The sequence below is a fragment of the Pleurodeles waltl genome, chromosome 3_1, assembly GCF_031143425.1.
Source record: "Pleurodeles waltl isolate 20211129_DDA chromosome 3_1, aPleWal1.hap1.20221129, whole genome shotgun sequence".
NCBI classification, from domain to species: domain Eukaryota; kingdom Metazoa; phylum Chordata; class Amphibia; order Caudata; family Salamandridae; genus Pleurodeles; species Pleurodeles waltl.
In genome coordinates this window covers 1,998,869,296-1,998,891,726 of record NC_090440.1, presented here as the reverse complement: position 1 = coordinate 1,998,891,726, position 22,431 = coordinate 1,998,869,296, and the positions used below count along the sequence as shown (strand labels likewise).

At 42.8% G+C, this 22,431-nt stretch overlaps 1 protein-coding gene across 1 annotated transcript in view; it reads right to left on the bottom strand.

The window, feature by feature from the left end:
* Nucleotides 1–22,431, bottom strand: part of LOC138283656 (uncharacterized) — a 426,145-nt gene that overhangs the window by 229,294 nt on the left and 174,420 nt on the right. Inside the window, exon 5 of the mRNA XM_069221591.1 lies at nucleotides 11,662–11,843. Coding sequence (XP_069077692.1) covers nucleotides 11,662–11,843 — 182 coding nt within the window. The remainder of the gene's footprint in view (nucleotides 1–11,661; nucleotides 11,844–22,431) is intronic.

The following is a 22,431-nucleotide window of genomic DNA, read 5'->3' as shown; positions in this document are numbered from 1 at the left end:
AACATAGGATATTAACCATGTGTTTACCCTTTGGGATGGTTCCCACAGTGGAACATAGTAATACATGGGGCACAGTGTTTGCCGCACTCTATACCACGGCACACGGTACACCGACACTAGCCAACCTACCGGAAGTGCTTAAACAAATTCAGGATGAATACGGGGCTGCCCCGGCCTTAGATTTAGGAATGCAACTTATAGGCAATTTTGCCACGGTTTCTTCAATAATCCTAAGCAATCTTAAAGGGGAAGCAGTTGCGCTTGCAGTGCGCATGCGTCTTCGTGATGTTCCGCAACAAGATCAGAAGCGGGAACTGCCTAAAATAATAGCGGAAACATATTCCAGTATTGGTCGAGATAGCCTGGGGGCTAGACCACAAGAACATCAATTTCAGGGGAAAATTAGTAAAGATAATACGAAACAGCAACCTGAGGGTAATAAGAAGCGCTGGGAGAAAAAACAACAAACACCTAAAAAGGAAATGGGAGAATCTCCACGTACGGAGACCCCGCAGAATAGGTATAATCTCAGAAATAGGGATAATATTAAAACGCCTGATAAATATAAATATTCTGATACACGCCAATCTTGTTCCTTTCAGGACTCATCGGAAAAGAGAAATGAGAGAGGTGGGCGGTCAGAGCGGAGACCAGAGTACGTGAAACCGAGACAGGAATCACAACGCTCTTCAGAGATTTCTGTCAAGAAGGAAGAGAAACCAGTACAACAAAAACAACAGTTTAAAAAGAAAAAGGTGGCAGCAGTCTCAGTTAGACATGCCACACAGGAAGAGGGTTCTCTTGAAGAACAAAACATGGGCTCTAGCACTGCTAGACAGTGCGGCAGAGGTCACAATAGTTCGCCGGAATCTTCTAGAGCATCTGGAGGTAAAAGCAACTGATGACTTCATACAAGTAGAAACAGCAGACATGCGCGTCTCCGAACCCGATAGGGTGTATACAGTGACTTTACAATTGGAAGGAGACATTGAACGCACTATACACGCAATCTTTTGGGATTGTGTAGTTAAGATATATGACATTTTGCTGGCTGAACAGGATTGGCCACCAGATTTTGTCCGTGCCTGCCCAGCTGGGGAGGAGGTTATTAAACCTTCCTTCTCGCCCCTTGTGCCGGAGGAACTCGCTGAGTCCTATTCTATGAAATGGGCTCTCGCACAGGCACCTGCGTTATATAGAAATCACGTAGGGTGGGATAGAGATTTTCCATATCATGTAATTCCTATTAAAGGTGAGCCTCAGCCACAACCGCAGTATCCCATAAAACATGAAGCAAGGGCACCGGTGAGAGAAATACTTACACAATTAGAATACCAGGGGGTAATTGAACCCTGTGTCTCACCGATGAATAATCCCTTGTTCCCTGCAGCTAAACTGGACCATTCATATAGAATAGTCTTAGACTACAGACATTTGAATGGACATACACGCACATATGCTATACAAAATTCACATAGCACTGCACTAATGAGCAACATTGTGCGGAAGAAATATAAGACGACTTTGGATATCTCGAATGGATTCTTCTGCCAGAATATAGCACCTGAAAGCAGGGATTTAACCAGCTTTAGCGCACTAGGCTCCCAGAAAAAATTCAGTTGTTTGCCTCAGGGGTATAAGAACAGCCCAGGACTGTTTACAGCTTGTGTGACTGATATTTTGCACGAGTTTGACCCTGATGCATTGTCATATGTGGATGATATATATCTCACGGATGACGAGTTGCTACAACATTTAAGACGGGTAGCCCGCATTGTTGTAGGGTTTGCCGAAATCGGCTACAAATTTTACTTCAAAAAATCAAAAATTGCCTTCCTCAGCGTGATATTCCTGGGAAATGAGCTGTCGAGTGAAGGTAAGAGCCTAGCGCCACAATTCTTAGAAAAATGTGCACAATTGCAACCACCAAATACGATTAAGAAACTCCAATCGTTGTTGGGCTTTCTAAATTTTGGCAGAACACACATTCCTGATTATGCTACACGCATAAAACCTTTATATGAATTAATATGTCCTGATTTTTCGAGCAAATTCTGGACAATTGGACATACCCATACTCTTTGGGAGTTACAAGCAGATATGCTAGCAGCGAAACATCTACACACACGGGACAATAAGACACATTTGGTCATCAGGGTGATAGCTAGGGCCATTGGGTTTACTTATGTCACATTTAATGAAGGTGAGACGGTCCCCATAGCATACAAGTCACACTTGTATTCCACTGCTGAGCAACGATTTGCAGCCACAGAGAAAATTCTCACTGCTGTACAGATGGCTGTTCTTAAAGAAAAACCTCTGGCCCAAGGAAAACACATTATTGTCGTTTCTCCTATTCCGGCCCTTGAGGCTGTTACAAAAGCTAGTGTCCCGAACGCAAAAGCACTCCACCCAAGATGGATACAATGGGCCAAGTCCTTGACAGCCACTGATGTAGACTACATTTTTGACCCAAAGTTACAAACTCAGGAATTTCTACAATATGAAGTTGAATATCCAGTTCCCGCTGACACATTGCCTATTGCCCAATATCAGGTAGTCATGCACACCGATGGCTCTGCGCAACCAGCGATAGGAACAAAACATCAATATTCTGCTGCATGTGCGGTTGTGAGCGGCTATATGGAGGGGGAGAAATTCTGCCCCCAACATACTTACACCCAGACCTTAGGGGATTGTACTGCACAATTGGCTGAGCTAAAAGCTCTACTAATGGCACTGGAACATACGGATCCGACGCAGTACACACTGATTGTTTGTGATTCGTATTATTGCGTCCAGTCTTTTAACGAATGCTTACATTACTGGCGCTTGAATGGGTTCAGAGATTCAAAAGGCAACACCATTAAAAACAGACTACTGTGGGGTAAGGTAGCAGACCTGAAGGAGACGCTATCCAAAGTCCATGTTGTGCATACACTTGGACACCAGCGCGTTGGAATATACGTTGCTGGTAATACTTTGGCTGATGAAGCCGCAAAGTTGGCAGTGGCAGTTGCCACTGTAGCTGCAGTGACTCGTTCGAGTACCAAACCAGACACGGAGATTATGGCTGCCATAAGAGCTACGGTTGATGTCACGCCTTATCCAAAAGGATTTCCGAATAAATATCAATATTTTATGGGAAGTATGCTGAACGCTGAAGTTAAAATTCCTAGCGTAGGCGTACGCGACATCCCCAATAAAGATGTAAGACCACAATTGATTAAAGCAGCGCATGAGGGGGTGGCATCTGCACATGCTGGCGTGGCAGCTACGATTTCGCTATTACAGGCCCGCTATTGGTGGCCTGGTCTCTATAAATAGACGAAGCAGTATGTCCTTTGTTGTGACATCTGTCAACAAATTAAAGTTTCAACAGCTAAGCGCCCGCCGCAGACACCCCTCTTAATCTCAAACAGACCATTACAATGTGTGTACCTGGATCATTGTGGTCCATTAACACCGGATAGTGCATACAAATATATCCTAGTCGCTGTTGATTCCTGCTCCAGATTTGTGTGGGTGTGGCCACAACGCTCGGCTGACGCTCGGACTGTTATTAAAGATTTGCGAGTCTTTGTCGGTACATATGCAGTTGCAGCATTCCATTTGGACCAGGGCCCTGCTTTCGCCTCAAGGGCATTCAGGGACACCATGGCTTTGTTGGGGGTCCAGCTCCAGTACTCGTCTCCATTTCATCCCGAGGGAAATTCTGTTGTGGAGCGATTAAACCGCGATTTAAAGCAATCCTTAACAGCCAGAGTCTTAGGTACGGGTCGTAGTTGGCTAACCCACCTGTATGGAATTCAGAGAGCACTAAATAACCTGCTTAGAAGGTCCCTGGGGGGGGTCGTACGTCATATGAGTGCCTGTTTGGAACACAAATGTTTGTTCCGGATCTTGATGGTCCTGGTGTGGAGGCGGCGGAGACACCTTTTGACATAAATGATTGTGTCACTGTTTTACAGGAATTACACCGGTTCTGTGAAGATAACTCTTCTAAAAGTGCTGCCTCCACAGGAATTAAGGATGTGCCAGTAACACCTACCAGCTGGATTCCCAGGGTTGGGGATCTTGTGCATGAAAAGGTCGCAGTAAAAAAAGAATTTGGCCCTTCTTATCGTGCACCAGTCCCTGTGTTGGGGATACACGGAACGAGAACTGTTATTCTGCCACAGTTGCCAGGTGCCAAAGAAAATCGCTTTGTTTCGATTGACAATGTCAAGTTACAACATGTGGCCGATTCTACACAGCCGACCAAGAGGAACGTCCAGTAGTTCCCGAATCCTTCTCACTACTGGAGAAGAAGTTCCGCTTCAAGTTGTCTATACCATCACTGTTGCCTCTCCGAGCTTGGGGAGGGTGGATGATGATCTCGCATTAGTTCCATTAACAACGACCAATTTAGAAACGTTTGATCGAGTCACCATGAATACGGACGTGGCGGATGGTACTGTCTACAGTGTACCTCCATTGACTACGGCAACGCCTCTTGCACAAACTGCATCTGGTTATTTTGCCGACAACAACGATGGTCTATCGGACTCATTTGCCTCTTCGACTACTGACCTGTCAGGTCCACGTAAGCTGATGCATTGGCTTAAAGATACGTATTTTGTTTTTCCATGGAACTATGTATGGCTTTTATTGACTATGCTAGCGTTTTTTCTTTGGATTGGGTTTGTCATTACCTTTTTTCTGTTGATACATGGTCATTTTCTTCCTGAGAGATCAGCGGTTGAACAGGTGGAGGAGCTGTTGAAATCACATTTTTCATCACATAGGGTTCGAAGAGACTTGTCCTTTGTGAACATTTCTGCAGTGCCAATTCCTGATGGGATTGTGTGGGATAAAGTAATGTTTGATATATACGGTCCCACTGAGATAATTCAAATACCGTATGTGCTAAAGTTATCTATGAATGATATAGCAATACCAGGCATTGTATCTGATGATTGGGATGTGATAACAGTTGACTCAATGATGACAGAATTGTAATATTACACTGTCTATGAAAATGAAGATGTTTACCAGTTTATATACAATTATGGTGACATGTTTTGCTATAGTTATTATGGGCACCATTTCATACATAAAGCAAGTACTCCCACAACAATATTTGACTATACGCAATGGGAACATTGCCCGACTCCCCCGCAAGGGAGTGCCAAAACTTATTTTGATAAATTTGCGTATTTTTCTGGGCACCATCAAAAGAATGCTGAGTCATATTACTTTAAGTTAACTCCGACTAAGGATAAACAAATGTTATTGACCGACACTAAATTTATATATTCGGATTCCTTTGTTTCCCGGTTGTCAATTGAAGGTTATGAATATTGGTCAGAAAATGTTGATTTGAAAAGTGTTTGGGGAACAAAGAATTGGCAAACTAAGGGTAGAGAAACACTGTTTAGAGCATGTCTCATTCCTGTTCAAATGATTTTTTTGAATGAAACAGTACAGCAGGCCAGCTGCTTAGGTTTAGCTACAATCAGAGAATTAAACATGCCCAGTATACCTGTCCCTGCAAAATTTAATAACTGGCAAAAGTACACAAATTTAGTGAGCTTAGTGAATGGGTCCAGAATGGTACATTTAACACTTCACTGACACTTCCAGGTGGGTGGTTATTGTGGCCAATAGATACCAACGGATGTCATCAACGTTTTGTCACCTCCTCTGGGGGTTTCAGAACGAGTATGTCTGACCCTCGCTATATATCACCAGAACATGCTGAAATAATGACGACATATAGTGTGGGAAAATTGTGCCAGCAATGGCTAAGATCATCCTCGCTGGATGCAGTTAAGACACATCTCACTCTACTGTCTAATGACACTGACTCACAAGATTTTTTGTCAGGCCCGAAGATGCCACGTAGGAAGCGTTTCTTGTATGAAGTATACAATGAAATTTGAAAACTTACACAACAAGAAGCTGCAGCCCGGTTACGGCAGATAGATCAGGAAAATCTGAAAAAAGCATTAGCTGTTGTGGATTATGGAATTCACACCTTGTCCGACCGAATTTATACAATTAACAACATTGTTTCTTCTGCTATAGACATTATACGATCTGATATGTCTTCTTTATATCATGGACAGAGTCAGACCAGGTCCATTATACAGTTGGGTTGGACGCTTCAGACATTGAAGGCAGGTCGCGTTCCATGGCAGCACATCAGTGCAAGGGGAATATTTTTTTCCTTTAATCTGACGCGACAACAACAACTAATGGCTAAGAAGGAGGCGACTTATAACATGCTTCACATTGAAAAGTTAGAAAGATTGCCTTTTACCGTGGCCGAGATTCCCTCTGCAGAGTGGTTGATTCACGGGGTTATTAATCTGCCTATTTCTACATTACAATTCACTTCTTGTTTGAAACATGTTCCGGTAGGCAGATAGTTACATCCATGAGGTGTGGGAGCTTCCCTTCTTGTACAAATGCCTCAATGGCATGAAAGAGGTCTTTCTTAGCGGCAGTGAATGTGAGACTTCAGTCAGCCATTCGATGATTTGTAAGCAGCTGTCCTTGCATGGGGCGTGTAATGCCTCAGTTGCAAATTTGGCTTGCTATCTGAAGGGAGTTCAGTCCCCTTGATTAAAAGCACGTTCCAGGTGCTTTCAAACGGCAGCTACGTCCTCCTCAATAGTGAAGACTGTTGTGGTATGCGGGGCGGAATAGTTTATGTTGTTTCGATCACTAAGGTCGTTACTTGCTGCGGGAGCGTGTTGTTTCCCCCCACTAAAATTAGGGAGGTAGCAGATATTTGGCCTCACATTGCTACTTCCAAGGTGAATTTTGCCAAGTTAAGCAGACTGAAGGCTTTGTTGTTTCAGAAGCATGTGGCCCTTACATCTGCACGCGAGACCTATGCACTTCAAGTGGCAAGGTCATCGGTGGAAATACAGTCCCTGTTAAATACCAACTTTCCGAGCCACTTTGGTGAACTCGTGGGACGTATATTTAATGCGTCCAGCACGGCTGGATTAGCAAATTTTTTCAAAGCTGTTGGTGTTGGTTTCGTTCATACCTTTTCTTCAATATTCGGTTTAATACCTTTGGCTATTCATTCAATTTTCTGAAGCATTTTTGGGGGATTTCTGATAACTTTGGCTTTATTAGCTGGCATTTTACTGTTGCTGTTGTTTTTACGCAATGGCTGTCCCGCTGCAACAAGGACGAATGTTGGCGCTCCCATCAGTACAGCTGTGTCGTGAACGCATGATACAGTACTTTGGAGCAACACTCCTGGAACATTTGGGGTGTGACTGGTCTCTGTCATTCAGTCCGGTTTTGGATTGTGTGCAGCCCGTGTTTCGGTGCCGTTGGTGCTCTTTTGAACATGCACTGGGCGTCTGTCTCTCACAGAGGTTAATGCTGATCTGTTGATGTTCTCAATGAGGGCTCATTACCAGACATGTGCGCTGCGGCTGCGTTTTCTTAGAGAAGCTGAATACAAGATACCCTTCCTGGAGGAAGTTGATGTTAACTCGTTCATAGGCACTGCACGGGATGCCGCCTTGGTTGCTACTGGGGCTTTGGAACACACCTGCTCCTTGCTAGTCTTTGGCGTGGATTTTCCAGTTTTGTCATCTGCCGAAGTGGAGAATCTCCTGCTTTCCATGACCAATGCTTGAATTGGACTTATTCTATATTGACATTATCCTTTGAATTCGGCATTTGGCCGCATGCATTTTTTAAATTGAAAATCACCATTCTTATGTGTCCTCTTTACTTGTTGAAATTGAATAGGGTTTTACTTATATTTTATCATTAGGGCATTTTTAGCTTCGGCTTAAACCACTTTCTACCGACAAGGGGAGGGTGTAGTATAGCCATTTTTAATATAGCTTTATGCACGTTAGGTTAACATATTAGGCCCCTGTGCACTTTGTCCTAGATACATTTTATTCAGCCTCGCACTGGTATTTTACAATAACGAGTTTTACGGTCTTGTTTTATTTCTTTCTATTACACTGTTTAGCTTAGTTCAGCACTGTGTTATCAAACAATGCATTCTTGCTCACCCTGTGCTTCAGTCAAGGCTACAGTCTGGTACATTGCTGGTACACGTGGTAGAAGTTTAGTCTCTAGTGTTCGTAGACGATACGCATCCTTACATAGGGACATTTTCTTAGAACATCTGCGTGTTAGTTATAAAATCACTTTCTAGTCCTAGTACAGGTCAGAGGGAGATTCCGACCAGGAACCTACAACTAGATGCTGACTGCCCCGTTGCAGATGCTGATGCAGCTTACAGGCCTTTGCTCAGGTATGAGGGTTGATGTCCTCCCGGGGGAACCTGAAAGGCAGGCTTAGAGCTTCACATGCTGTGCTCATATTATAACTTAGAGATAACTTAATATAGTTGCACTATGATAGCCTTATTCTTGTGCTTCACTCTCATCGTTACTATTTTAATCCTACTGTGTTGTTTCGTTCTGGTTATTGCAGCTCACGCCTTACTATATAAAATGCAGTCGTTTTATTAAACCGATCTTTAAAACTTAAACTGCCTTTGTCATTTTTATATGAGACCTTACTGTGTATGAGAGCACCGGTTGTGACCTGAGTGACCACGACTTCCCTGGGAAGGACTAAGATGTAATGCGCTCGGCTGCCCAATTGTCTCTTCCCTTCGGGAGATATAAGGCACTGCTAGTTAGCCAGAGCATAACCCGGATTTGGGGTGACAAGGGTCCTTCACCGTGGGTCAGACTTAGTCCCCCACACTGCGAACGATCTTGCCACCCAAAAATCCAGTAGTCTCATTAGGATAATGAGAGCCTACGCGACAATAGTACTATAATATTAGTTTATTTTTCTCTAGTGTTTTAACTATTTCTTCACAGGCCTATCTCTTAAAGTAGAGACCCAGACAGGTGGGAGCCTTAGGCCTCATGTGACTGCATGGAATGCATGTGGAGCTAGACAGGGATTGTAGTGGCCTAGACACGCTTTTAGAACGGCCAAAACGTGTTGGCTTAGTCATATGGGTGGAGGAGGCATTGTATAGTGGTGTTTTAAATAATATATAAGGTACCCATAAAACAGGTAAAATTCATTGGGTCTACCTCAAGATATTTTTTACTTCAGATTGGATCCCTGCAATTATCCAATATTTAACTTCAGATTGGATCCCTGCATTTATCCAATATTGATTTATCCAAGAACTCCCAGCAATGGTGGAGTCCGCCATGGTGGTATCCACCTACCATGGTGTGGAATATCGCCTATGATGGATCATGCCACCATTAGTGTGGGTAGGGTGATAGCTCCAAAATCTTTCTTGATTTAGGTAGAACTCAACCCCAACAATAAAAGTGACCTGATCACCTGTTTTGTGTTTATCTATGGGTGAGCAGGACGTGACCAGGCCTTATTTCCACTTTCTCCCTCTTTGTGCATATAACTCTTATGTGATGCCCAATAGGCACCCCATTAAGTAAGCTATCCAAACATATGTGTACATTGTTTATGCTACCCAGTATTTATGATGAAATTAAAATAAGTTTAAAAAAAATCAAGAATCCAATTACCAAATTGCTTTGTCAATGTTCTCAAACAAAATCCTAATCAAATTTACACGAACCGTCCCACGCGTTGGCAGAACTACAACTGGTGGTAGATCATTCTCGCACCTCGCCGCCAAAACGTGGAACACTCGTCCCACCCTCCTGTGCCAGACCAGAGACCTCCTTACCCTCAGGAAACTTCTCAAGACCTGGCTGTTCGAGCAGTAGCAGCACTTCCCCCCCTTCCCGCCCCCTCCTCAGCGCCTTGAGACCCTCACAGGTGAATAGTGCGCTTTACAAATTCCTGATTGATTGAACGTTGTAAAATGCTAGAGCAAGAAGTATACAAGGGTAGAGGTGAGAAAAAGTTTGAGAAAATCTTGGGGGCCAGGGATCACGGAGATACAGACTAGCTACCAGGACAATAGAAGGGTTACTACACCGGGTGAAGTTAAATGGGGACACGGGAGTGAGAGGGCCATGAGGGGGCATACTTAAAGAGGCTCAGAGCACGATTTGTCCCTGTCATAGATAATTACATATGTGGGAATTATGGTTGTACTGTGGGGAATGATGGGGGGTAGGGGTGAGGCGATCTGTACTGTAGTGTTTGAATAGTAATGTGCAATTGTGTCTGTATGGTATTCATGTACTATTGTTGTTTCACTATAAATGAAAATAAATAAAAATACATTTTTAAAAAAACTTTAACAAGTTGAGTTCTACCATCCAAAATGAGCATGGCATGTGTTGTAAGTCTGTAACAGGTTGAGTTCTAGTATCCCAAATGAGCCAGGCATGTGTTGTAAATCTGTAGGGGAGCAAAGTAAGGGAACAATATTGAAATATTTTCACTATGTAAAAAACTTTAACTATTGGCTCTGTCAATCTTAGATAATAATAAACAAAGCGCTGTGGGAGAGGAATGGCCCCAATCAGGGCCGTTTATTTTGTATGTTCAGTACAACTTCCCAGGCGTTGAAATAATCTCAAGCATGCAGATATAATCGTATGTGTCCAGTATCCTTATACATGTTAGGATATTCTCATATGGTAGCAGCAGTACTATATGCACAGATATAGCCTCATTTGTGCAGATACAGGGACACATGTTGTTATATCCAATGCAGTATTTTATGTGCAAGTATATCAAGTACAGTTTCACATTCTATAGTTTTGAGCCTAGTCCTGCCACATCTGCGTATAAATAGCCTCATATGCTCAGAGCGACCACATGCGTGCATGCACCGATAATTCTCATACATACAGGTTACTTCTGTTATTCAGACGCATGGCCACTGCAAATTTAAATCTGCACCTATGGCTCCATATGATTCGGCTTGGACTACAATACCCGGTGCAGACTCAAATGTGTTTGACACGTCATGACAATGCATTAGTTATTGGGAGCGAACATGTTGGATAGCTCTATGACGTGATGCTTGTAACTCACTTTAAGACATAACAAATTAAGAAAATCTTAACGGGGTATTTTAGTACTTTTGAGTATTGCGTTTGTATCCCTTGAAATCTTAATTCCCACTGAACGAGGCAATTTTGACGCACATATTTGACACGCCTACACAGGCATTGCTGTTTTGCTTTCTGAAAATAATGTCAAATGAAAACAGACTAGAATTAGCCTGATGTATCGACTGCGAGCTTGTTCGATAATAGCCCCTCGTGCACTGCTGTCACCCGGGCTCTTTAAACGCGCAGCCGCGCTGAAGGATATTGACATCTGCACGCGGCGGTGTCTGCCTCCTCTCCCTCCGACGTGACTCGCACGATTCTTTCACAGACAGCATAATGCAGGGGCACTTACTCTGCAGATTGGGAAATGCGTATTATTCATGCTCGAGTTAAAAACACAGTTGTAACACATTCAGGCAGAGTTTGGAACAGAAGCAATGACAATAGTGACTCAGGCATGATATTGTGTTTCACGTCTTTGTTGGGGGCGCAGGCAGAAAGCCGAAGCAACAAAGGCGCATTTATAGCAACACTTTTCTTCATAGCGTTCGCCGACCTGTGGCACTTTCCAGTGAATCTAAGCACCGGGGATTGCTTGGTAAGGGAGGGAGCATGTCAGTGGCATGTCTGGGCGAGGGAGGGAGAAGGCGCTGTACTTTACCCGTCAAACAGCGGCACAGCAGTCCACCCGAGCTGCTGCTTGGCGTAGAGCTGCAGGTTCTGCCCATCTCTGGACACCACTGCGCCTGGTCTCTGCCCACTCGGATCTGGTTCATAGAGTGCCTCCATGCCAAAGAGCTGGAGCAGCAGCGCGCTGTGCTCGTCGAGGTGAGGGTGCAAGACCTACGGAAGCAAAGGCACATGTTACTGGTGCGAAGTACAAAACGTGCCCTCTGATACAGTGTTAGTTTACGCTACGTTTGCCACCGGTGTGTAATACTACGAATGCCTCGGGCAGTTAGAAGGCTTATAAAGCGTGCAATAACCACTGGTGGGTAGTAGGGAAAGCGCGCTGAGGCGTGAAGCAGGTGCAGGCGAAGGCAGTTTGAACGGGTGAGGTTGAGATGTTAACGGCGTGTTGTTTCCTGCTGTTTCCAGGCATTAATAGTGGTTATTTGCCCAGAACTGAGACCAGTCGATTAACTGTCATATAGCTACAGTATGGCCAGGCTGAACGTCAATTTCTATAAATGGGAAAGTGGGAGAAAGCAAGTGGCGTGGGTGTAAAAGCAGCACCTCGGTCTTGAACCATCCGGCTTGAGGCTGCTGGCCCCTATCCAGTCGTCGAGGGATCCCGGTGCAGCCAGGCTAGCTGTAAAAACCTCTGCGTGTCACCGACGTATCAAAAGAACCAGGGGCTCCGGGAGTGTCGCTAGTCCCTCTTTTCTGTTGGTAGTGGTATCCTAGCTAAAGGAACTAAAGCAGTCACCTGGAGCCCTGGAAATCCATATGAGAAGCAAAACACACTGTTTCGCAGAAATGTAATAGAAAATACCCCAAACTCACCATTACATTGCAAAAGTAAAAAAGAAACAAAGAAGTAGCCAGAGAGTTTAATTTGAACAGGGGGGTTCACGAAGTTTGGGTATTTATGGCTCATCTATTGATAGATGGTCTTGTCAACATGTAACTTGGGATCTAAGAGCTGGACACCTGCTATTATACCCCAAACACACTGACACGCCATTCATACACTTTCAGCTGTATTTGTAGTATGGCGTGAACACCACGCTCGAAGAGGCCTTCTGCAAACTGGCGATATACCCATCCAAGCAGCACTGCATGGTGCATCTGTGAGCGCTGGTGGTTGTGGTAATGTCACTGCCTCACCAGCATTGAGTTACGCAGGTGGCACAAGTAATGCTACCAAGGCTCAGGCATAGGGCTCATGCTGTACAAAGAGGTCTATCTTACGCCATTCTGGTCCTGAACCTCCTTGAGTTGTGTATGGTACAAGCAGTGAGTGTCATGGCCTTCCCAGTGCAATGGAAGATGCAAAGAGCAATACAGATGTTCAAAACAGAAGCAAGGGTGCAATGCATTGTTTGAGAATTGAGGCAGGTGCTAGAAGATACAGCACTCTGGTCAAGCTGCAGGGAGGCTTTAGCATAGGCAAAAGTCATCCTGCAGGTAGCCTAAGATAACATCAGCTTTGGGTCACAGCGAAAACAGGGTCCATGGTGGAAAATGAAATTTTGATAAAAGAATGATCATTAGGCTCCCAGAGACCAGCTGACGGGACCTGGCATTCTGAAAGAGGGGGCAAGGAGTCTCCAGTCTAAAAGAGTTTGGATAAAATAGCAAAGAACTTATTTTGGAGAATGGTTAAAAAAGGCCCTTTAAATTTGGATATAGTAGTACTCACTAGCAGGGTAACTGGGCACGCCGCGAAAGCCAACCAGTTCAGAGGAGTCAAGTGACCTATTGGGGAACAGATTGGAGTGAGAGAGAAAGGGAAGTGTGTGGAGGAGGGAGTGATGAGGTGATTTAAAGGGGATTCGTTTTGCAGGGTCCACTAGTCAGTGTGTTATGAATAACTGATAATTTCAAGAGGAAAAAACAGTCAGGAAAGTGGCTGGGGTCATGCTATTTGGGATTGCAGCTCACCATGTCCCAAGAGGAATATGTTAACACAATTCTTCATTTGCAGGAATCAATGCCTGACGAGGTCAATGAATCTTTGGACCCAGCATAAGGGTGTGGAAAAACATAATTACATTTCAATACAAATCAGTTCAACTACACAGTATGATCAATATGGCCACACAAGGAAAACTCCAGTCGGAAATAAAGTTAAGGGGTTTTATTAGTAACTCAGGCTCAGTCATGTAGACAACTCTCAAGACAAAGTAATAAAGATACCAAACCACCAAGGTTTGCCCTTGGCGACAAAGTAAGTTCAAACAAACTAATATTAGAAGAACTAAGCACTTGACAAATACCATGCAGAACATCAGAAAACTTTCTTGATGTACATAAAACAAGCATTGCTCAGTTCTAATAAACATTGAGGATATTTAAATCATCAAAGTTTTAGTTAGGCTGAGCAACGGGAAACCCTACAGATTTACCAATCAGGGATTAACATGTGCTGGGCTGAATACATGCGGACAAAAATAAAAACAGCAAAAAAAGGGCAAAAAAATGTGGAAAAGGGAAATCTTGGCCAACATGTCACTAACTACAGTGGGCAAAAGAGAAGTTAAAAGGGAAAGTGTCAGCATTTCAGAAGCTCGGTCAAGAGTTTTCTTTGGGTCAGGGGAAAGATGTCTAAGTCTCAGCTAGGCATTTCAAAGGCGCGGGGCCAGAGAGGATTATACCTCTTAGAGTCCAAGGGGTACAGCATGCAGCGAAGTATGGGATAAGGATGCTATTTCTTTGGGGTTCTGACCAAAGTTCAGCTGGGGAACGGTGTATTAAAGTTCACAGGGCAAGATGATTCATCCATCCATCATTCCACGTGACGGTGAAGGTGTAACATCCAACAGAAAATGATCAGGTGACTCAGACTGCAATATTAGTGAAAATCCACAAGACGTTAATGAGAACGGTGTTCATCTGCACTCTTCCATGCAAGATTGTGAGAATTACATATTTTGCCAGTCCACAGCCATGGATGTACTGTACCCAAGGACAACTTCCTAAGTTCATTATGTGCATTACTCAATCTATTACTGAGCTAGCATTTTCATGAGAACGAGGTCTCAAAGAAAGTCCACATTAGCAAGATGACTAAATATTTTCTGCACAGTCACAAGCACAGGGCCTAACAGTCCTCACTTAGCACAATGCAAATTAATTTAAAACAGCACATTAAATCATACTAATGAAACATTTAGCACTCAAGGTATAATTTCAACATTAACAAACCTCTATTTGTGTTCATATTACAGTAACATGTAGATGAAATAACTCTTCTTAATACTTTTGTTAATATGGTGCAGAACTATATTTTCTCTACTTTTGCATGCAATTTTAAAACGTTTCCCACATGAAATTCAATATTGGCTTAATGCAGACTATTAGTTTTCATTAAAATATAAGAAGATGATGAATAGATTTGTTAAACATGAGGTTTAAATGTGATACCACGTGGGTTTTATCAATTTACCCAGAGCAAATGCACATTAATGATTTCCAGTACACCCCTTTACAACTAAACTATTAGTACTTTGATTAATACAATGCATAAAATCATGTCACGTATAGATGATCACTGTGACATGAGAAACAATACCTACATTTCTGCTACATCACATACATAGAGGCCCCACACACATGAAAATGTGCACTTTGGATGCTGTTTTCTCTGTGGACCCTAACAACAAGCCAGATAAGAACATTCAGAGTATTTAACCTTGAACACTAACCTAGGAAGGCTTTATACGAAAAGCCTCATTGTTATGAAGTTACATCCAGTCTTTACAGAAACTCAATGAGTCACTCATCTCTCATACATTCTTTATATACTTAAAATCAACAGGCGTTTCTGCTCGTAGGAGTTCACATATATGTTACATCTATAAAGCATCTGTGTGACCAGATTTCGCTGAGACAGTCTGGGGTTCTAATATTTAGCTGAAATTATAAAGAAAGAAAACTGGAGGGTGGAAACCCAGGGGAGGAAACACATGCACTCTAAGGCAAACAGCCTATCTTTCATTACTGATACAATACAAAATAGATAGACTAGGAGCTAAAAGAAGAAACTGGGGTGCAATCAACAGAACCCCAGGAAGCATTACTGTAATTAATTGGTCTCTTCCTAGGTCCACGCTATTCAGTGGTACTCAGACAGTGTACTTGCATTGGATCTTTTTACTTTGATAAAACTGATGACATAGGCATGGGTTGGTTGGGATTGATAAATGGTTTCTTTGTCATATGTGCCATGTTACTTCCCCTACTCACGGATCTTCTTACTGATGGTGAACATCATTTCTCCATGTATTACCTCATTAGAATGCATCTTGAATTTGATAATTAAATAAGAAGTTACTGCCTCCTTGATGGATCCAACACACAAAAGGTGATGGGAGGGATGTTTGCACATAATCTAATCAATTGTAATCTCTCTGGGTAGCGTTCCAACTCATCATTTTTTCCCCTCTGTGCCACCTCAGACTAGCCCAAGGGACCTGCAAATGAGTCTTGGTCCTTGTCCAATAGCAACAGTCTAGCCCAAACTGACAGGACAGATTCTTTCTGAGCTGGAATACAAGCAACCCAAACCCAGTTACAGCCTAGTTGGGCCTCTTCAAAGAAAGCAGAGCTACCTCCTCATGTCGACACGCCATTGATGTCCCAGGTGCATCACATTGTATTGCAATAATGAACCGGATGGGACTACTTATCAGATCACCACCTCCGCACATCATCACACCAGTGATGACACCACCCACTGTGCCAGTCATGCACACACTGACTCTTTTAACAGCCGCTTGAGTCTACGGGGACTATCTTCTCTTCACAGATGGCTTTCCTCATCGAGCGTCAGAGCAAAGCTGGTAGACTTTTTTTTCCTCTTTCACATAATATACGGCAAAATACTTTTGGGCTCTCACTGTTGGCTTAATTAATGTGACACAAAGCTCTGATTTTTTTGCCAGGAGAGTAGTTGTTACCACTACTTACTGAATACATTTCTGTGAAGGCAGCCATTAAAGATCACACCGCCACAATACTGAGCAGAAGATGCATTTGATTTAAATATCATAGTAGTAGCGTTCACTTATTAAGAGGAGGAGTAATGCATTAATATGCACTGCAACCAGACTAGTGTGAGACTCAACTCTTTTTATCTTGATTTCTTAATATAAACATTTATACCTGTAATACTGTTTATCAACTCTCCAGTTTTTGCTTTTCCCCACTTGGGCGGCCCTGTTTAGGTTTGCTCATGTCCTGTCTGGTGGCAGAGTTGAGGCGTCACCCCAACCTAAAATGGGCATAACCCACCTGCTTTTTTACTTCTTGCAACCTTGGGTGTCTTTTGGGTGTGTGCTGTGTCCACCTGCCACTTACACAGTGTGGTACATCACTGGGTCCATTCCTCACGTCTGGATAACCGGATGACACACTCTTACAATTGTTATATGGCCAATCCTTTAATGTGTGTGTATTTATCTTCTGACAATCACATTTCGGACACTAGTAGATTCAAACAAATACTTGCCTACACTGGTTGTGTAAAATTCCATCATATTCATTTCATATTTTGAATTACCAGAGTGGAGTAAGGTCTGAAGAATGCCTTCACATCTCTCTTTTGAGGGTACGACTATGTTGACCTCCTATATCAGGTCAAATGAATACCTGTGTTTTTTATCCTCGACCCACTGGAGACAGGAATAACATTTGTAAGGTCCACAAGCAGGTAGTTTACACATTTTGTTTTCACTATTCAGGCTCATCTATTGACACACCCGACCCTACACAGGACCTCCTTCTGATTTTCCAATGCCTCAAGAGTTCCCCGCCTATGTGGTTAGTAGCCACCACCGATACTACGTGTGGAGTCGCTGTGAGGAGAAGCCCAATTAGTGAGTCGGTCGTTTAAAATAATAGGACCAACAGACCTCAGACAGACGTCTGTCTCCTTGACAGTCGACCAGGAGTACATAAGGTTGTTATAGATAATTAGTTGCCAAGCTTTTTCGGCACTCATCTAATTATTTCTACTCACTCTTGTTTCAGATATCAGTATGTAATAAAGTTTGCACTATTCAACTTCTAGAACAGAGATTCTTAACCTGCCGTCCGCGGACCCTTGGGGGTCTGCAGCACCTACTCAAGGCTTAAACAACTGTTTTTGAAAATTAAATAATATAAGCAGATTAAAACTATATACACACACCAAAGCAACATCGATTTTTTTTAAAACTCTGTAAATGTGAAGGAATTTGAAGCTGGCGTCTAACAGTTACGTTTTGTGTCCTTAGATTGATTCCTGAGAGCAGCTCAAGTACAGCAAACAGCAGTATGGACAACAGGGGCCTCAATTGAAGTGCAATTAAGTTCTGGCGAAAAGAGACATTGCATTAGGAGAAAAAAAGACAAAGCAGCATGCTAGAGTCTAACATATGGCTTTTCTGTTAGAAATAAAACCACATTTTGAAAAGCTCCAACCAACCCTCGCACTAAAATTAAAATTTCGATTGTTGTATAGTTTTTGTTACAGAACTAAAGAAAATAATTTATAATGTGTGTATTTGTTGGATGCACGTGCGTTTCTGTAGTTTTATGTAGTTTTTGAAATTCACATCATAAAATGATTTTAGGCCACGGTCCCCTGCTTCCAATAGTGATTCTCTGGGAGTCCCGCAGAGTAAGAACTGCTGTTCTAGGACAATATTCTGTGCAACGTTGATGACAGCACAGCCACTCTATCACGGCAGTGGATCTTTCTGTCATTTTCTAGATGCCACGTAACCCAAAGTATCTTTTTAGACTGGGTGGCCGCCAATAGACCATATTATTTGTTGGATTAGAACAAAGGCACATAGGAAGAAAATCATAGGATTTGGGCGCTCACAGTGAGTCCATATGGTAAAATTCGAATTCTAAATGTGGCACGGTGCTCCTGGCAAGAGGATCTTCCTTACTCCTCCAATGTTTCAAGGGAAACTACCAAAGAAAAGGCCAGCTGTCAGGGCACTCATGATTAAAAGTTAATACGGTATAGAGACTTTAGCTTTGGAATGGCAATAACACCATAGAGAGTTCATACACCATTTATTTTTGCAGTACAAAGTTCGCCATCAATATAAAACAAATCATCCTTAAATTCGGATATTCATGCAGTAGCCAAAGCTTTAATGTTCATGTAGCAACCATAGCCAACACGTGTTTCGTCCTATGAGAGAGTATTCTCACGGACTTCATCAGGGCTTGATTCAAAATAAGTTTTATATAGGAAATCAGTCCTAGTAAGACTCTGTAGAAAATCTATAATAAGTACAAAACATTCCATAATACGTCGTATAATAGAGAAATCTTCATGCGTTACTCCAATGCGCAGTGCAGGGAGAAGAGTAATCGATAGCTAAGAATATAGCTGGGAAACCTATCTTCAAAGTAAATATCTATATCCAAGAGAGACACTCCGTGGTGCGATAATCCCACTAGGCTGTCAGTAACGGTGAAACGAAATCGTAGCTACGGAGTGTCTCTCTTGGATATAGATATTTACTTTGAAGATAGGTTTCCCAGCTATATTCTTAGCTATCGATTACTCTTCTCCCTGCACTGCGCATTGGAGTAACGCATGAAGATTTCTCTATTATACGACGTATTATGGAATGTTTTGTACTTATTATAGATTTTCTACAGAGTCTTACTAGGACTGATTTCCTATATAAAACTTATTTTGAATCAAGCCCTGATGAAGTCCGTGAGAATACTCTCTCATAGGACGAAACACGTGTTGGCTATGGTTGCTACATGAACATTAAAGCTTTGGCTACTGCATGAATATCCGAATTTAAGGATGATTTGTTTTATATTGATGGCGAACTTTGTACTGCAAAAATAAATGGTGTATGAACTCTCTATGGTGTTATTGCCATTCCAAAGCTAAAGTCTCTATACCGTATTAACTTTTAATCATGAGTGCCCTGACAGCTGGCCTTTTCATATTATTTGTTGGTTCTGATCCTTGTTAGAGAATGACTACAGTGAGTGAGACTGCTCCCTTTTCTCCTAACAAACTCAGTCTAGCCTATGCAGCTGATCCGAGATCTCGGTTGTCAGTAGCACATTTCAATGCACCCTGCCTCACATTTTGATATCTTTTATAGTACCTCTGCATTGACTCAGTCCTCTGTGAAAGACACAAGGTGTACAGTATGTTTTCCCACAGTTAACAAATCACAAAACACTTGGCTCTGATATGCCTTTATCAATGTTTCCACATGAAGGAGTTAATACCTGACCATAAAATCCACAAAAAACACTACTGACTAAACGAAGTTTTCCCAACTACGAATTTGGGGAAGACTGAAACATTAGAAACAACGTGAATGTAATGGAATTACAATTCTGAAAGAGCTTTTTGGAGGTATGCTGTGGGCCAGTGCCAATCATATATAACAGACGAGAGTGGAGTTTCTATGAAGCTGTACTCCAAACGTGCATGCAGGATTTGTGTGCAGCAGGTAAGAATAAGTGTCAATAATGGAATCCTATTGGAAAGCCACTTGTTCCATTTTCAACAAAGTTCTTGTGCTCCAATTGGTTATGGAATATTTCTTTATTATGGATGCTCAGAGCCGACACATGTTTCGTTCTGGCAAATGAGCTTTTCTAAGCTCACTGTCATATTAGAAATTGATTACTGAAAAAGTCCAAGCTTGATTGTCATCATTGTCAAATCGTCACCTTTTGCCGCCTATCAAGTCAGAAAATCAATGACAAATTCATTTCCCTAGGCAGAAGGGTCATGTGCAGTAATATTACTTATTACACCCATTGTGTGAATTGCGAACAAGCATCCCAGCCCTGAGTTACCCCTAGAGAAAACTCTGGTGTATGTTTGACTTTTGTCAGCCTTTGTGCAAGTGACAATCATGCATGTGGATCCTCTTTAGTTAATGACACTGAGACCCACAGCAAATGTCTGCATATTGGGGGGTGGCCCAATCACGCCCTCCTACGCAGGTGTGACTGCCATCAGCCTGGTGGAGCTCTTGAGACTGGCTGTAGTGGCAGTATGTAAAAGCTAACAGTGGAACAGGACTTTTTACCTTTATCTACTGATTCGACGATCGGCGTACTAGCTTTACCATGTTAAAGTTCTTCCCAACTTCAGGCAAACGGTTTGTTACACTAAGCATATAAGTGTGTGTGAGTAGTACTGGTGGCATACGCCAGGAGTGGGTGGGTCCCATAGAATACATCTTGGATTCCACTAGAGACATTCGGTACAAAATGGAGCAGGAGATAGCCTGCCAGACGAGTATAGTGTATTGCTTGTATCGTTGTGGACTTTGTATCGGAGGGATGGAGATAGTTGTCTCTTTAGAAATGCAGAGATAAGCCTGAGACATGTCCTGCCTTCTGTTTTATAACATTTCCTTTAGGCACGAGTCGAGAATGATGGGCAGGCAGAGATAGCAATCTCTTTCAAGGTACAAGGCCGGCTCTCTGGCAGGGCTTCCCTTTTTGCTTCCCTCAAGGTGTACTCCGAAAGGTTGATAGGTGCAAGGTGTAAAGTCAGCCCTGCCCTGTGTGCCTGTGTTTTGGCTGTCTGCAAGTAGAGCACTTCCCAGAAAATGGCCGATGTGGCCTAGTCTGCTTCCAAAGTGCTAATGAGAAATATACGATCCCTGTCTGAAATGAGTATAACAAAAGCACTGAAGCATGCAGTCACTGTTCCAAGACTTCTCCTAGCCAGTGGAGACTCTAACCAGTAGTGTAACTCAACAATGCAGCAGGTGCATTGGCAGCAGGACCTGGGTGTTTGAGGGGACGACTGCCCTCCAATTATAGCTTTTTTTGTTATCAAACCAATTGATGGAGCCCTATTTTCTCTTGTTTGCATTAAGACCCATGGGAATCTTGCTACGCCACTGGTGTGTCAACACCCCCACTGTGGGGATCTCATCTCATTTACAAAAGAGTTCTATACACCTGGGACACGCTGCGCCTGGTCACCAACTACATTCTTCATGTACCGCGGGGCCAATCCTGTGCAGTTTGAAGATATACCTCTTTTTGGGATACCATCAGGATTTTGGACCCAAGTAACTCGTCAGAAACTGGTTTTTAGACAATATTGCACTGTCTGAAGTTAAAACCTTATTTCAGATATTCTCTAGAATTTTAACCTGAAGGACACTTGTCAGTAATTGGTGGGTATGCTATATTTAGTAATTGACCCAGGATCAATAACAACTGTATTACCAACTTTGCTCCACTGAAGGAACTGGTTCATCCTGACCTGCGGTTGTAGCTTCATGACAACTTCCTGCTTGATAGGACTTTCCAGAGACAAATACAAAGTCTTGCTACAGAGTGCTCTCAGGTGGAAAAAATGTTTGCATATAGTATTGAAAGTTCTTTGTTTATTTAAACATTGATGCGCTAACTCTGTCCTTCCTTTATAGGGTCTCAGCTCAGAGTCTTTTCTTCCAATCTCATCTCATTTCCCTCAACCTTACTCCACTAACAACCACATTCCATCTCATCAGTAGGCCTAGTAGAATTCATTTACCTTTATGCCAAATACTGTTCGCATCTATGACGGCGTCTAACATAGTGTCAATGTTTGCAGGTTCTACTCCCCAGAGTTCCCTTCCTAACCTACCCCCTTCGTCCTATTCTGGTTTGCCACTGTTCTCGTTTGTGGCTACCACATCGAGAAAAGGGTGGAGTGGCAGTACACGGAGCCAATCAAAGAGGTGGTTCCTGACCCGCTATAAATGTTAAGTGT